General features: G+C 40.1%; 1 protein-coding gene and 1 long non-coding RNA gene across 9 annotated transcripts in view; one reads left to right on the forward strand and one right to left on the reverse strand.

Moving 5' to 3' along the window:
* The window catches only part of LOC113009963 (uncharacterized), a 13,878-nt gene extending 11,174 nt beyond the window's left edge, over window positions 1-2,704 (reverse strand). Inside the window, exon 1 of the long non-coding RNA XR_003270269.2 lies at window positions 2,549-2,704. This is a non-coding gene — a long non-coding RNA (uncharacterized LOC113009963). The remainder of the gene's footprint in view (window positions 1-2,548) is intronic.
* Window positions 1-13,223, forward strand: part of gpt (glutamic--pyruvic transaminase) — a 15,829-nt gene extending 2,606 nt beyond the window's left edge. Inside the window, exons 2-13 of one of the 8 annotated variants that reach the window (XM_026148674.2) lie at window positions 860-943; window positions 2,069-2,255; window positions 6,321-6,410; window positions 6,589-6,697; window positions 6,847-6,980; window positions 8,073-8,316; window positions 8,794-8,873; window positions 8,962-9,098; window positions 9,312-9,486; window positions 10,822-10,977; window positions 12,114-12,226; window positions 12,549-13,223. In XM_026148674.2, the coding sequence (XP_026004459.1) occupies window positions 2,118-2,255; window positions 6,321-6,410; window positions 6,589-6,697; window positions 6,847-6,980; window positions 8,073-8,316; window positions 8,794-8,873; window positions 8,962-9,098; window positions 9,312-9,486; window positions 10,822-10,977; window positions 12,114-12,226; window positions 12,549-12,639 (1,467 nt within the window). In that variant the 5' untranslated portion in view covers window positions 860-943; window positions 2,069-2,117 and the 3' untranslated portion in view covers window positions 12,640-13,223. Of the gene's footprint in view, window positions 1-859; window positions 944-1,083; window positions 1,152-1,333; window positions 1,514-1,580; window positions 2,256-6,320; window positions 6,411-6,588; window positions 6,698-6,846; window positions 6,981-8,072; window positions 8,317-8,793; window positions 8,874-8,961; window positions 9,099-9,311; window positions 9,487-10,821; window positions 10,978-12,113; window positions 12,227-12,548 lie in introns of those variants that run through there. The other 7 variants (XM_080292225.1, XM_026148673.2, XM_080292228.1 and 4 more) reach the window with 7 other exon arrangements.
* Window positions 13,224-13,602: the final 379 nt, after the last annotated feature.

The following is a 13,602-nucleotide window of genomic DNA, read 5'->3' on the forward strand; positions in this document are numbered from 1 at the left end:
GGCCCAAATGTGGCTGAGGAGACACAAGTACAGGAACTAGCTACATGAAATTTTGAAGTCTGAAAAGTACATTTAAGCTGTGTTTTAAAAACTGCAACCAGATCAATTTTATATCCAGCTGTACAACAGAAAGTACAACCTCAAAACCACTTCCTAAATGAAACAAAATGTTGTCAGTAGTATTGGAGTCTGTCAAAGCTAAGTCCTAAAGTTTAAATTAAATTACAGGCCCTCGAAGTATATGTTTGAGGCCCAAATGTTGCAGAGGAGACACAGAAATGTTGAAGTCTGAAAAGTACATGTAATCTGTGTTTTAAAAATTGCAACCAGTCCAATTTTATATCCACTCAAGTCTTGTTTGTGTGCAGAATGTATAGTTTCGGTAGCAAGACTGCACCAGTTTTATTGTCCATTATATAAAGTCACAGAAACAAGGACTAGCTACACTTTTTATTTGAGCTCAAATGTGTGTTTAAGATCATTTCTGTCTTCCAGCATGAAGAAATAATTAGAGTATAAAATGCTGAGAAAATTAAGCATTTCGAAAGCCCATAACCATAAAAATGTTCATAGTATGAGGGTAAAACTTTGCAGGGTTTCATTAAATATGCTTAAGTATTTATGTATTATAACCCAGCTAGTAGCAGGTGTAGAAAAATTTTCACATTTCTAGAAAGCCGTGAGACAACTTACATGCAAGGGGGGGAAAAGATCATCTTTGCGTTACAAAAAAATTATTTTACAGGACTTGATGGTGTAATAACAGCTGTGATTACTGATGAAACACACCATTGCTGAATGAGCACTTCTGGTGGTGATGAATAAATGACAGTGTTTTTGCATTTCTCTACAACTGCAGCGATAAATTGAGGAACCCAATTGCACTCTCACGTTTCAGTGTGAAGACTCAGCTTTACTGAAAATCACTGAGGATCAGTAGCATGTAAGTGCTTTCTAGTCCTCGCTTCTCATCAGATGCACTGCACTCCATACTCATTCTGCATTTAGTAGAAGTTGCTGTGAGCCAGGAGACACAATCCTAGACAAAGACCACCCCATTCTGAAGTACCAGTGTTACCAGGCCAGACCTTATTCCTTATGTTTGACCCTTACTCCCAATGGCCTGGAAACACTGCTGAGCATGAGAAACGGTAATGCCTCCTTCTAATCCAGGAACAGTGTACGTTTTGTGCAGATTTTTACATAAACTGCAGCGTGATTCAGCTTATTCCTGTGGTACAAGGAAATGGAGATTTCTCACATTCTTTTGCATTAATCCACGGGGATTGGGACGTGAGTGAAGTTTAACAAAGCTGCAGTCCACGCAGGAGGGGCTTTGATAACTATTTAGTTCACTTCTGTCTCCACCCAGGCCGCGTGGGCATCTCGGGACAAAGAGAAAAGCGCGGTGAAGTTAACAGTCAGCAGCCGATTAGCTTATTTTCCGGCGTGGAGCAGTTTAGCCCGAGTAACCGGAGAACCGTCGCTGATTGACAGCATCACGGAGCGGCGGGTAACGGAGGAGAGCGGGTGGGATATAGATGGTTACACAAAAAGGGGAGGGGTACGCTCGCTGGCGGCCGTGTTGTTAAATATGCACCGCCTAAGAAAAAAGGCCCAGTGAAAACTTTGTGTAGACACAGTCGTATTTTGTCACCACCCTCAGATTTTGACGCAATATTTTTTTTTTTTTTGGTCGAAACCTCCTTTTAACTTCAGCGCGTGCTAAAGGTTCGACTGTGCACGCGCGGAGTCGTTTTTAGGATCCCGGCGGTCACTCCTCTTGCTCAACTTTATTTTCACTCCTCTTTCTCCGGTGAAGCAACCGGCGCGGTACAGCTCGCTGTGCCCGCAGAAGTGTTTTCTAAAGTCGCTCGGCTGTTTTGAAAGAGTCTGGTAACATGTCAGCCGCTCGGATGCAGGTGCTCTCCTCCAGAAACGTCTGGCTTTTAAGCCGCGGGCGGAACGAGGTGTTTGCCGGTAGAAGCGGAGCGCAGCGGCCCGGCGGAGACCCCAGGACCCGCTCACTGACTTGTCCCCCTCTGTCATCCTCCTCTTCTCCCGGCAGAGCCCTATCGAGTTTGAGTGCGACGCGGCGTGGACTTCCCAAAGAGAAAATGTCCGAGAATGGGATCATGTCCCGGGCCAAGGTGCTGACCATCGACACCATGAACCCCACGGTGAAGAAGGTGGAGTACGCCGTGCGGGGACCCATCGTACAGCGCGCCGTGGAGCTAGAGAGGGAGCTCTCAGAGGTTTGTACAAGGGCGCCTAGAGTCCTACTTGAACACTACTTTGTGTCTCACTAGACAATAAAGACTAACTTCTGATGTGGCCATGTAAGATGAATGTATTGTGTGTGTGGGTGTATGTGTGCTACTTTGAAAGTTATTGCAAAGCTGTGAACCAATCAAATGCCACTCACCTCTCGTGCCTATTTTAATCTCATGGGACTTTAAATGTTACTTTGTTCTCAAGTCCTACAAAATGATAGGTATGATTCCGTGAAAGAGTTTCAGTGTGTCAACAAGTTAGTGTATGTACTTACTTGGCTTGAATTGAAGATCAGCAGGTTAACTAGTGTTCTAATGTCTACGCACAAACTACTGTTGCCAAATAAAAGTCTTTGTTTACATTTGGTTAACTCCTCTACACGCCCTTATCAAAGTCCGTCAGAAGGCTACGTTTTGTCTCTCTGTGATGCACCTGGTTAATTTCTAACTTGTTTTTCAGCTGGTCTTATTGACTCCTTGTTTCTAAACGATGACTGCTTATGTAAAAATACAAACTGACCTCACAGCGAAAGTCCATAGTCTAATTTTTTCTGCATTCCAGCAAAAACTGTTGTCATTATGGTGAATTGAATTACTAAGAGAGATTTGCTCTCTTCTCCTAAAAATGAACTCTCAGCTCTTATATAACCACATTGAAATTAAGTAAATAATAGAAAAGTTTCTTTGCACTTTATTGGCACCAAATAAGAACCTGTTGCTAATTTCTCACTCTCTCTCTCTGCTCTGCTCAATCCCTTCTTCACAAGCTGTCTATGGTGATGTGGCAACCAGCTGTTAGTGTGCTGAGTGCAGTCTGGTGTGAAAACTGTCCTCTCTTGAGTGGTTTGCTTAGTTAAAGGATGAGTATGCGAGCGGGTTCTCGCTCAGGTCAAATGCACGGTAACATCGGGCAACAGGGTCTCTAATGACGGTGGTAGCCCTTTACCCAGATGGTTCAATTACTCCAAACATATTATGTTCTGTTTACTTTGACTGATGCTCATCCACAGATGAGCACTCTCTCTACATATGGGATTTTCTTCTCAGCTACAACAGTTATATCAGGTGCTAATTGATGTTTAGGTGCTCAAAAAGCAGACACAATTGTAGCTGGATTCAGTTGGTAGAAGCACAGTTAAGGTTTAAAGGTACAGGAGAATTTTCACAAGTGAAACAACTTTTTACAGCTGTTGGTAAACTATAATAAACTTTACTACTAACTAAAACTAGTTCTCTAATTGCATACTGTTGCACAGCCAGAAGGGAGAAATGTATCTCAGTTAGGCTTACTCTCAGCTTCTCCATTTTTTCTGAAGCACTCACCAAATGATGCCAATTATGCTTGGAATTGTTCGTAGTTATTGCAGCACGCCTTACTCTTTTGTGGACAGCTGCTTGTTCAAACAGGTTTGGTTAGTCTTAGATCACTTTGGGAAACGAGTCAGAAAAATATTCTCTCTTTTGTCTGGGCATTAACCTCCTAAGACCCGAACTCTCCCACGGCATGCATTTTTGATTTCTCTTTGATATTTGGGCATATTGGGGCTCAATGAATGTAAAATCAAAGAATTACCAGATTTTTTTTTTGATTTTTTTTACCTGATTTTTGTTTCTAAGAAAAATGAGAGCCACATATGAGGATATTCATTTAAAATTTCGGTAGAACAGTAGCAGTATAATGTCCTCGTAAGTGGATATCAGGCCCTTGTAGAGCAATGTTGAGTATTTTGGTCTAAATAACCCAAAATGTGATGTCCACATATGTGGACGCCAGGTCCTAGGAGGTTAAGCATGTACGCGCACACAAGAAGGCACGCTGTGTCCCCTGTTCTGTAAATTTTGTTTGCTTTTTGGATGAGGACCAGTATTGCATTGTGCCTTCTAGCATATACAAAGTATGTGTTGTTCAAAGAGCACAGAAACAAGACAAACTGCAACAACCTACTGTACCAGTATGCATATGCAGTGATAAATATCACACTGTCGTTGTTGTTTAGTTTTAATGAGCGGCTATCTGATAGTGAATGGGGCTGTTTGAATGAGCTGCTAGATATTTTAATTCTGCTGGAGCACTGTTAGCTGAACAAACCAAAGAAACAGACACATAAGAGTGCAAAGTGAATTTTTATAACAGACTTTTTGCTGCAAAATCGAAACTGTTGAAAGCCCCTCAGTAGAAAGAAACACTGCCTCTCCTGCTGGACCTTCAGTATTGTTTTTTTCTCCTGTTTTATAAGTGATGAACAAAAAGCACAGGCCAGGAGCAGAGGTCAGCCTTTTTTTTTCTAAAAGATCAACATCATGAATGGATGCTTCTTTGACCCAGGGGTGTTATGCACACTGTCTAATGTTATTGGCTCAGCCTGAGAGACGCCTCTTGTGTGTGACCAATGGGAGAGCGAGGGAATCATGTTTCCTAAAATCTGAACTGGACTGGACAAATCAAATGTGTTGTTTGGATTTCTGCAGGGTGTCAGTGTGTAGTTTCACTGGTGGATTTTCTGCACTGTCGCACTGTGTCTTAACATCTGGTGTTAGCAGCATGTGTTTACGTGCATGTTTCTCTGTGTGGTTCACTGTATTGCTGTTTATCCTCCGTCAGAGGTCTCAGCTGGTCAGGAGATTATCTTTCAGACCTTGGAGTATTATATTATTTGCCTGGGAGACCATAAACAAATAGCTCTTATATAGATAATATTCATGGCTAATTATTTCAAACATTTAGCTTACTGTTGCTTCATGTAATCCATGCTGTTTTTATTTTTAAAGGTTGCACAAAAGAGATTGAAAGCTTTTTGTGTAATGTTAGTCTGTTTGTTTCACAAGGTTAATAGAAGTGATGTGATAAGCTGGTTTGCTCAGGTAGAAACTGTGTCTGCACATTTGACCTCCATCAAAGCTGTTCTAGACTCACTAAACTACTTTTCCAAGTGGTCTGCGTCTCCTCCTGAATAAACACAGCTTACACAAATGCTGTGCATGCATATCTGTCTTATCTGGAGTTTATATTTTACTTAAATGACCGGGTTCGTAGAATTTAATCATAAGCCTTGAGACTTTGTTTTATGAACTGTCTGTAAGAGTTTTGTTTTTTTGCTCCTTTTTTGAGAGGGTGGGGTGGGGGTCGTTATTTGTTTACATCAGCTTTTGTTGCTTATCAGCCATGCCTTTCTTTGGCTTTGTTACTGAACAAACAAACGACCCCCCCAACTTCCACCCAGAAAACTTGCTGACTGAAAAAAAATTAGAAAGAATTTGCATTTTTCTATAAAGCTGCTAAAACTTTCCCCAGTGTTTTTGTTCAGGATAATATCTGGGACATGACATTCAGTAAAGCAAACTAGGGATGCACAAATTGTGAATTTCTGGGTCGATTACTATTTTGCAGATAACCAGTGCTGATTTGACATTTAGAACAGCCAATAAATGTAAAAAGCGAAGAAAAAAACACAATGTTCAACCATGAGTGTTGATGTTGCATGTTTGACACTGTAGCTTCCCTGTTGTGGTGGAGGGAGGAGTCAGCTGATATACTGAAATATCAGATTTCTAACTCTCCACATATCACATCGGTCCTTAAAAATCGTCAGTCAGACTCTCGTACCTTTATTGTTTTCTGTTTTCTTCTTTTCTATTTTAGTTCTTTCTCTGACTGTCTTTCCACATTTAGCTAGCAGTAAACTGATATGACTCAGCAGATACAAATTAAAGTCACTGCCATGTGTAAATATCATACTATTTGTTGATAGGTGATTATCAATCATATCAGTGTCTGCCAACATGTTACTGGATCCCTAAAGCAACTTTTTAATTTTTCTGCATAACTTGCAGCTGCATAAAGTCTCATGTCCAGTAAACCAGTGTGGGGTCCGTGTGTATGGAACAGTTATGTATGTGTTTAAAAGAGTGCAGGCATAGTGTTAAGGTTATTTAGGTGCAGCTGATGGTCTTTGTCTATTTTTAAAAGCTTTTTGATGTATCAAAGTAGTTGTTGTTGTGTACAAAATGTATAGTTAAACTGCTGCTAATTGTGTTTATGTTTGACAGGGAATGAAGAAGCCCTTTGCAGAGGTCATTAAGGCCAACATTGGTGACGCGCACGCTATGGGCCAGCAGCCAATCACTTTCTTCCGACAGGTCTGCTCCTAAACCCTTCCCTTTACTTCTATCTAAATATAACAACTCTTTTCATGTTTGTTAATGTACTTCACACTAACGCTGACTCTTCATATACGTCATTGTCAGTGTGCCCGTTTTATGTAGTAATGCATGCAGATAATACACCCTTATGCTTACTCAATCTTGTTGTTTAAAGGTCCTGGCGCTCTGCTCCTACCCTGAACTGCTGAGTGACAGCACATTCCCAGAGGATGCTAAAAGTAGAGCATGCCGCATTCTGCAGTCTTGTGGCGGGAACAGTATGGGTGTGTATGAGGTCTAGGGGTTTTTTGTGTTAGTAATTATCACCCTTAGTCCTTTCATACACCTACTGAGTGATATATAGCCACTGCGGTGATTCTAGAGCTTGTGTTACTATAGCAGCTTGCATCGTCTCCATATGAATCTCCTTCAGGTTCCTACAGTGCCAGTCAAGGCATAGACTCTGTGCGTCAGGACGTGGCCCGTTACATTGAACGACGGGATGGCGGTGTGGCCTGTGACCCAGATAACATTTATCTCACCACAGGAGCCAGCGACGGCATTGTGGTACTGTGATTTATGTCTCCATTTTAGTTTTAATTATGCACATTTGTCTTGTAGCAACAGTGAAGGAAGTAGCTCGATTTTGATTTTGAACACTGAACTACAAAAACAGGCTTGTGAAATTAAAGCCTCAGCAGTGAGCCTGCTTTTAAAGGATGCATTGTACATGCAACAATTAGCAGGGAAATAAATACGTGTGAGAACAAATCTATTGAATGTCAGCCAATCAAAGAAAGGCTGAAACTGGATCACTGATGCATGAGCATTTTGGCTAGCTAGATGGGTATTACCTTCTCATGACCCCTTTCATGGGTTGTCTGGGCTGTTTAACAGTTTTGTTCTCCAAGAGAAATGACCTAAAACGATAGCATCTCTATCTGGCAGTAATGTTAGCTGGGTTTTTACTCAAATATAATATTTATTTTTCGTAGAATGCTCACAAAGAACTAATTTCTTGTGCATTTTTGTCGTACGTGTATATATTTGTTATATATTGCATTCAGGTTAAGCAAGATGCAGCCAAACTACTACGTAATTCGAAAATCTGATTATATGTACCGGTACATGCAGATGAGGGCACAATTATTAGCCCCAAAGTTTTTGTCAAAAATTTTCCAAGTGCTTTTTTAACAGAGCATGAGGTTTTAACATAGCATTTTTAAACATCCTAGTTTCTCTTAGAAAGCTTAAATTATTTCTATTTGCACACAATAACCTAATTATTTTTAGAAAACAACATCATAACCCTGCGGGGCCAGTGGGCAACGTGCAGATGTAGGTTTGCAAGAATTCGAGAACAAGGTAACATAGGAGTTTGAAATTGATACCATAGAGGTATCTGTAAAAGTTTAAGACTAATTTGAATCTCAGTGACTTCATTGTAAAGGTCAGAGGTCAAGTTTTTTGAAAAACTTGTAAATGCAATAAAGAACAAAGCAACGTAGGATTTTGAAATTGATACCAAAGGTGCATCTACTAGGAGGAGGAGAGTTAGCACTGGCAGCCACCAGTATTTAAAAAAAAAAGAAGTAATTTTCATAGTGCAGTCAGCATTATAACTGAAGCATCACAAATCTTTTCCGACCTGTTCTTCAGACAATGCTGAAGCTGCTGGTGTGTGGCGAAGGTACAACCCGTACCGGTGTTATGATACCCATACCTCAGTATCCCCTGTATTCAGCTGCACTGGCCGAACTGGGCGCTGTGCAGATCAACTATTTCCTTAATGAGGAAAAGTGCTGGAGCCTGGACATCACTGAGCTGCAGCGTGCTGTAAATGAGGCCAGGCAGTACTGCAACCCCCGAGCCTTATGCATCATCAACCCTGGAAACCCCACAGGTAAGTTCCTATTCCTTCCTATTGCATATGTCAAAGTCAATTAATCAAGTAGTTATTATAGAGAATTATCAGAATTATCATCATTTAATCTAGTTATGTGATTAATTTGTGCATCCTTGTTGTTTTAGCATTACATTTGCATCTTTTTTGTTGTATTCACATATATATATATATATATATATATATATATATATATATATATATATATATATATATATATATATATATATATATATATAATAGACAAGCTAAACACCATAACACACTGATATTAAATTATCCATCCACCCAATTTCTTCAGCTTATCCAATTCAGAGTTGTGGGGGAGACTGGAGCTGGATTAAATCTTTTCTGCAAGAAAAGACTGTCCTGTCTCCTAACCAGGCCCAACACACATTTCCATGTATTTTGGATGAGCCACTAGATGGCAGCAAAGCTAAAGTCACTGCCCTATCATGAGCCTCTTAATTTTTACAGGTCAGGTTCAGAGCAGACAGTGCATTGAGGATGTAATTCGATTCGCTGCAAAGGAACGTCTCTTTCTCATGGCTGATGAGGTAATCTCTCTGAATGTCTTAAGACATCTGTCTGATGTATAATCTTCTTCACCTTGTTAATATCTATCCTATTGTCCTCATCTCCCAGGTGTACCAGGATAATGTGTATGCTGAGGGATGCCAGTTCCACTCTTTTAAGAAGGTCCTGTTTGAGATGGGGCCCGAGTACGCAGAAACAGTGGAACTGGCGTCTTTCCACTCAACCTCTAAGTGTTACATGGGAGAGTAAGTTGTTTTTTTTCCCCTCTTATTTGTGCTGGGGATAAAATAGCTATGAAAAAATAGTTATTTGAAGGGGAGGTTTTACAACAATTAGCTCCTATAGCTAATTGAAGCTATATATTGAAGTAAGGCTGCAATATATAGCTTGCGTTTCTCTCTTTCTTTGTGTTTTGTTTTGTGTTTGCTGTAATTCTCACATTATAATCTGCCTTGTAGGTGCGGTTTTCGTGGGGGCTACATGGAAATCATCAACATGGACGATGAAGTGAAGGACCAGCTCACCAAGCTGCTGTCAGTTCGTCTGTGCCCTCCTGTTCCTGGTCAGGCTCTAATGGACCTGGTGGTTAACCCTCCACAGCCTGGGGAACCTTCTTATGGCAGCTTTATCAAGGTACACAGTCTACCATCATGGGCTGTATATAAATAAAATGATGACACTGAAGCTTAAATATCATAAACCTACATTCTTTATCACAGCTAGCAAGCAGTGACCCCTGTGGTTGCATAAAAGCTGTCAATGATCCGTAAACTCTCTTCTAATGATGACTTACAGCCCCAGTCACTAGTTTGAAGTCCTTTTGAATACAAACTATTGATTATGGATTTTACTTAACTTGCTGACATACCAGAATACGTTAACCTCTAGACATCCAGCCCATCGAGGGTTAAGCGAGGGTTTCGCTAAAAAGGTAAATTTTCAAAAGACAAACTTCCTGTTAGTGCCGTCAGGTAGGGCTGCATGAACACAAAAAATCAGCAGGGTACAGCTTCCACTTTCTTCTACTTCCCTGAGATGTCCATTTCTTACTGTGTTTATTAGGTGCACTTTTTTGGCCAGCTGTAGTGCGATTGCATTGGTGGTTTCAGTGCGCTTCTGTGAGGCGGATGGCGGCGCTGGCATGCTGTACAGCTTCGCTTTTATCAACATCTGAGCTGATGTTGGATGATTGACGTTAGAAACCACTGCACTGCTTTTCTTGGCCTTCATGCATTCATCATTACTGCACTTTGCGGTGTCTTTTCAGGCGGCTGAATAAGTTAGTTGTATTGCTGTTCATTACAGACACACAGCACTCTTTGCAAATGATTTCTTTTTGGAAGTATTTTCAAATAACGGCTAATGATCGGCTTTCAGGGACAAGCCGTTCATCTTCTGCTCTGCCAGACATTTTGTTCTATATCTGTTTTTAACACAGTGTCACTCGTCCAGATTAATCCAGGTAAATTCATGCCTTGCGATGGAGGGAACACCTGTGATTGGCTCATGCAAGCACGCCATCAGGAGCTGATTTATGGACCACTTGATTTTTGTTTGCTTTGCATTTTAAATATCGCTCAGTCATAATCATTTTATTGTTTTGCAGCCCTACCTTCACGTATCACTGTAGTTCATCCAGAAGAACACAAAAGATGTTTCATGGTTTGCTTATAACAAAGCTTAAAATCAAAAGCTCTTGAGCTCAGCATTATCCTGCTCATGTTGTTTACTTCTGGTCATGTGTGATGTAAATCTAAGCAGTAAACTGTTCAAGTGCACCTCAAAGTCATTTAGGCAGGGATGAGATAAAAACCCTTTGCTGAATTTGAAACTTTTTTTTGGAGCTTACAGCACAGAGGATTGCAACATGCAGATAAAGTAATCCAATCAAGTGAATCCCAGCATCATAAATGTATATATGTTGGATCTAATGTTGCCCCCGCCCCAATATCTCTTTCCCACATCCAGGAACGCACAGCCACATTAAGTGCCTTAGCAGAAAAGGCCAAACTTACAGAGCAAGTTCTCAACACGGTCCAAGGCATCAGCTGCAACCCTGTGCAGGGTGCTATGTACTCCTTTCCTCGCATAACCATCCCTGAAAAGGCTGTCAAAGAGGCCACGGTCAGTCCTGAACCTTCTTTTATAAATAATTCACCATTTCTGTTTCAGGGTGATGACATTGGTCAGAAGCAACAAAAGAAGAGAGACATTGCAGTTATGCAAGAATTTCTATAGAACATTCTCTCTAATCTCCAATCGCTCATGTTTGCAGTTCTGCTATTATTGTTTTAAAAATGTCTCTCTGTGACCTTCACGGCCTTAACTGCACTCATGTCACACTACACACAAGCCACATTAGGAATGGCCATTAAATACAACATGCAGACCGGTGGTGGATGTGCAACGTGCCAAAGAAGCTGAGCTCGTTGCCAACCTTGCTGTCTTAGAAGAACAAATGATTTCCAGTGGCTCAGGGTTTCAGTTCTGTCCCACGGGCAATTGTTCTGTAGGAATTTCACGGAGAGCGGATGAATCAAAGCACCGAGAATCTGATCAGCCTTAGAGAGGGTAACGTCACATTGACCCACTGACATGTGGTCAGCTCCTGTGACTGACCACAAAGGAGTAGCATTATCCCAAAAACACACACATACCTGCATTATCACAGATCTGCTGTTAATCCTCTTTAACTTGCCTTGTGGCCTGAGATTTAAAAAAAACAACCCAAAAAATATCTTTTTAGAAAACACAACTTTAACGTTGTCCAAAAGTCACAGACAGCGTTTCTTTTTTGTTTTTTTATGTCATATATCTTCTATCAGCTGTTCATTATCAGATAAATTAAAATTCACTAAATAAATTAAAATCATATGGATTTTTTTCCTTTCAAAATTCAAACATCATGTTTTCTTTTTAGTTGTATTTTGTACCTGAGGGTCACCATAGTGAAGACATTTAAAATATCTTAAACTTCTCATCCAACCTCAAGTCATGTTGTACAGCTTAATGTGGTACTTTATTTTATTTTATTGTGGTATTTGTTTTATTGAGCTTTTTCTGTTGTAATTTGTTCCAGTTGAGCTTTTAATTGATTTGTTTTGTTTATTTGAACTGAAAATACTATTTACTGTTATTTAAGTTAAATTAAGCATATATCCTCACAGTTTTCTGTTATAAGTATAGCTTTTAGTTAAAGAGCCCCATGCCACCAAATTATCAAGATTTGTACATATAATATTTCCTTTCCTCTCTCTCAGGAAACGGGACAGCAGCCAGACATGTTTTATTGCATGAAGATGTTGGAGGAAACGGGAATCTGCCTCGTACCTGGCAGTGGCTTTGGCCAAAAAGATGGGACCTACCATTTCAGGTACACAGCAAATGTGCAACCTACAGTCAGAAAATCAAGATATTCAGTTATTCAGTAGGTGCACTTTTATAAAACAACAATCACCTTCATAAATGTTGGTTTTAGTGCAGTCCTGTTGCTTTAGAGTGGCTTTGAACAAGTGGCTCAAAACATTTTTTATGTCATTTTTTAAAAAATATCTTAAATATTATCCCTGTCAGAACCTCTAAATTAATTCTTCTGGGATTCTGGAAGTCCAAAGAACTCTCAGCTGGGCCATCTGCTGTTTTCTACATCACTATGGTTAATTTGTGTTTTCATTTTCTTTGCTCCTCTTGCCCAGAATGACCATCTTGCCACCGACCGACAAGCTGAAGATCCTCCTCAATAAAGTCAAAGAGTTCCACCAGAGATTCACCCAGCAATATTCTTAAATTCCCGCATTTTTCCCGCTCCATTCACAAAAGGAGGAGCTGGCCAAACACAACAAAAAGTATCAGCCGACCAGAATTTTATCTGTTAATATTAAGTGCCTTCTCTACAGTGGCTCTGGTAGTCTCTGTGATGACGCACTCCAACCTCTATAGCTGTCACATTTGGACATTTGCAGAATTTTGTCTTAAGGCGCTGTTTGTGCCAAAAAAAAAAAAAAAAAAAAAAAAAAAGAAGAGGTACAAAATTAAATTAAATCAGAGACCTGTGTCCTTTTCTTTTTTTTGGTGCAACATGGCTTAATCTATTATCTGTGTCGTTTTTAAAAGATGTATATACTCCAGGTCTGTAACTTTCATTTTGCTAAATGGCTTGACTCTGCGTCTTGAGTTATAAAGAAGGTGCAACGAAGAATGAAGAAAAGAGTGATGCTGCTTAGAAACTGAGAATGTGCAAAACAAAATGGTTAAAATATTCCACTTCTGTAGGCTTTGCTCAACTGGAAGAATATGCTGAAAAAGCTTCTTTTGCATGATGGTTCGGTAGTAAGTAATTTGGTAGTGTCAAAATAAATGTAATGCTCTGATGTTTTGCCTCATTATTTTGTTTAAAAACAAGAGCCTCCTTTCTCTTTTCCTTTGACCTTGAATTCTATGGCAGCGATCTTATTTCCTTGGTTCAACATGCTTCTGTTGTTCACTGAAGGTGTTTTATGTCACATACCACAAACTGAAAAAGTAGCATTGTCTTTACTTGACATCTGTTCGTCTGAGTCTGGTGACCCTCTTTAACCTCAGTCTTCTTCCTTGAGACAAATGATAAAATCAGCACATTGTGTGTAATTTTAGCAGCCTTAGCCTTTCAGTTCAGCTTTATGTATAGAGCACCATTCACAACAACAGTCACCTCAAACTTTATAGCTTCTTCTTTTCTTATAACATTCGACGTTAACGAGAAAACCCCAG

This window comes from Astatotilapia calliptera, chromosome 18, assembly GCF_964374335.1.
Source record: "Astatotilapia calliptera chromosome 18, fAstCal68.1, whole genome shotgun sequence".
Taxonomy (NCBI): Eukaryota; Metazoa; Chordata; class Actinopteri; order Cichliformes; family Cichlidae; genus Astatotilapia; species Astatotilapia calliptera.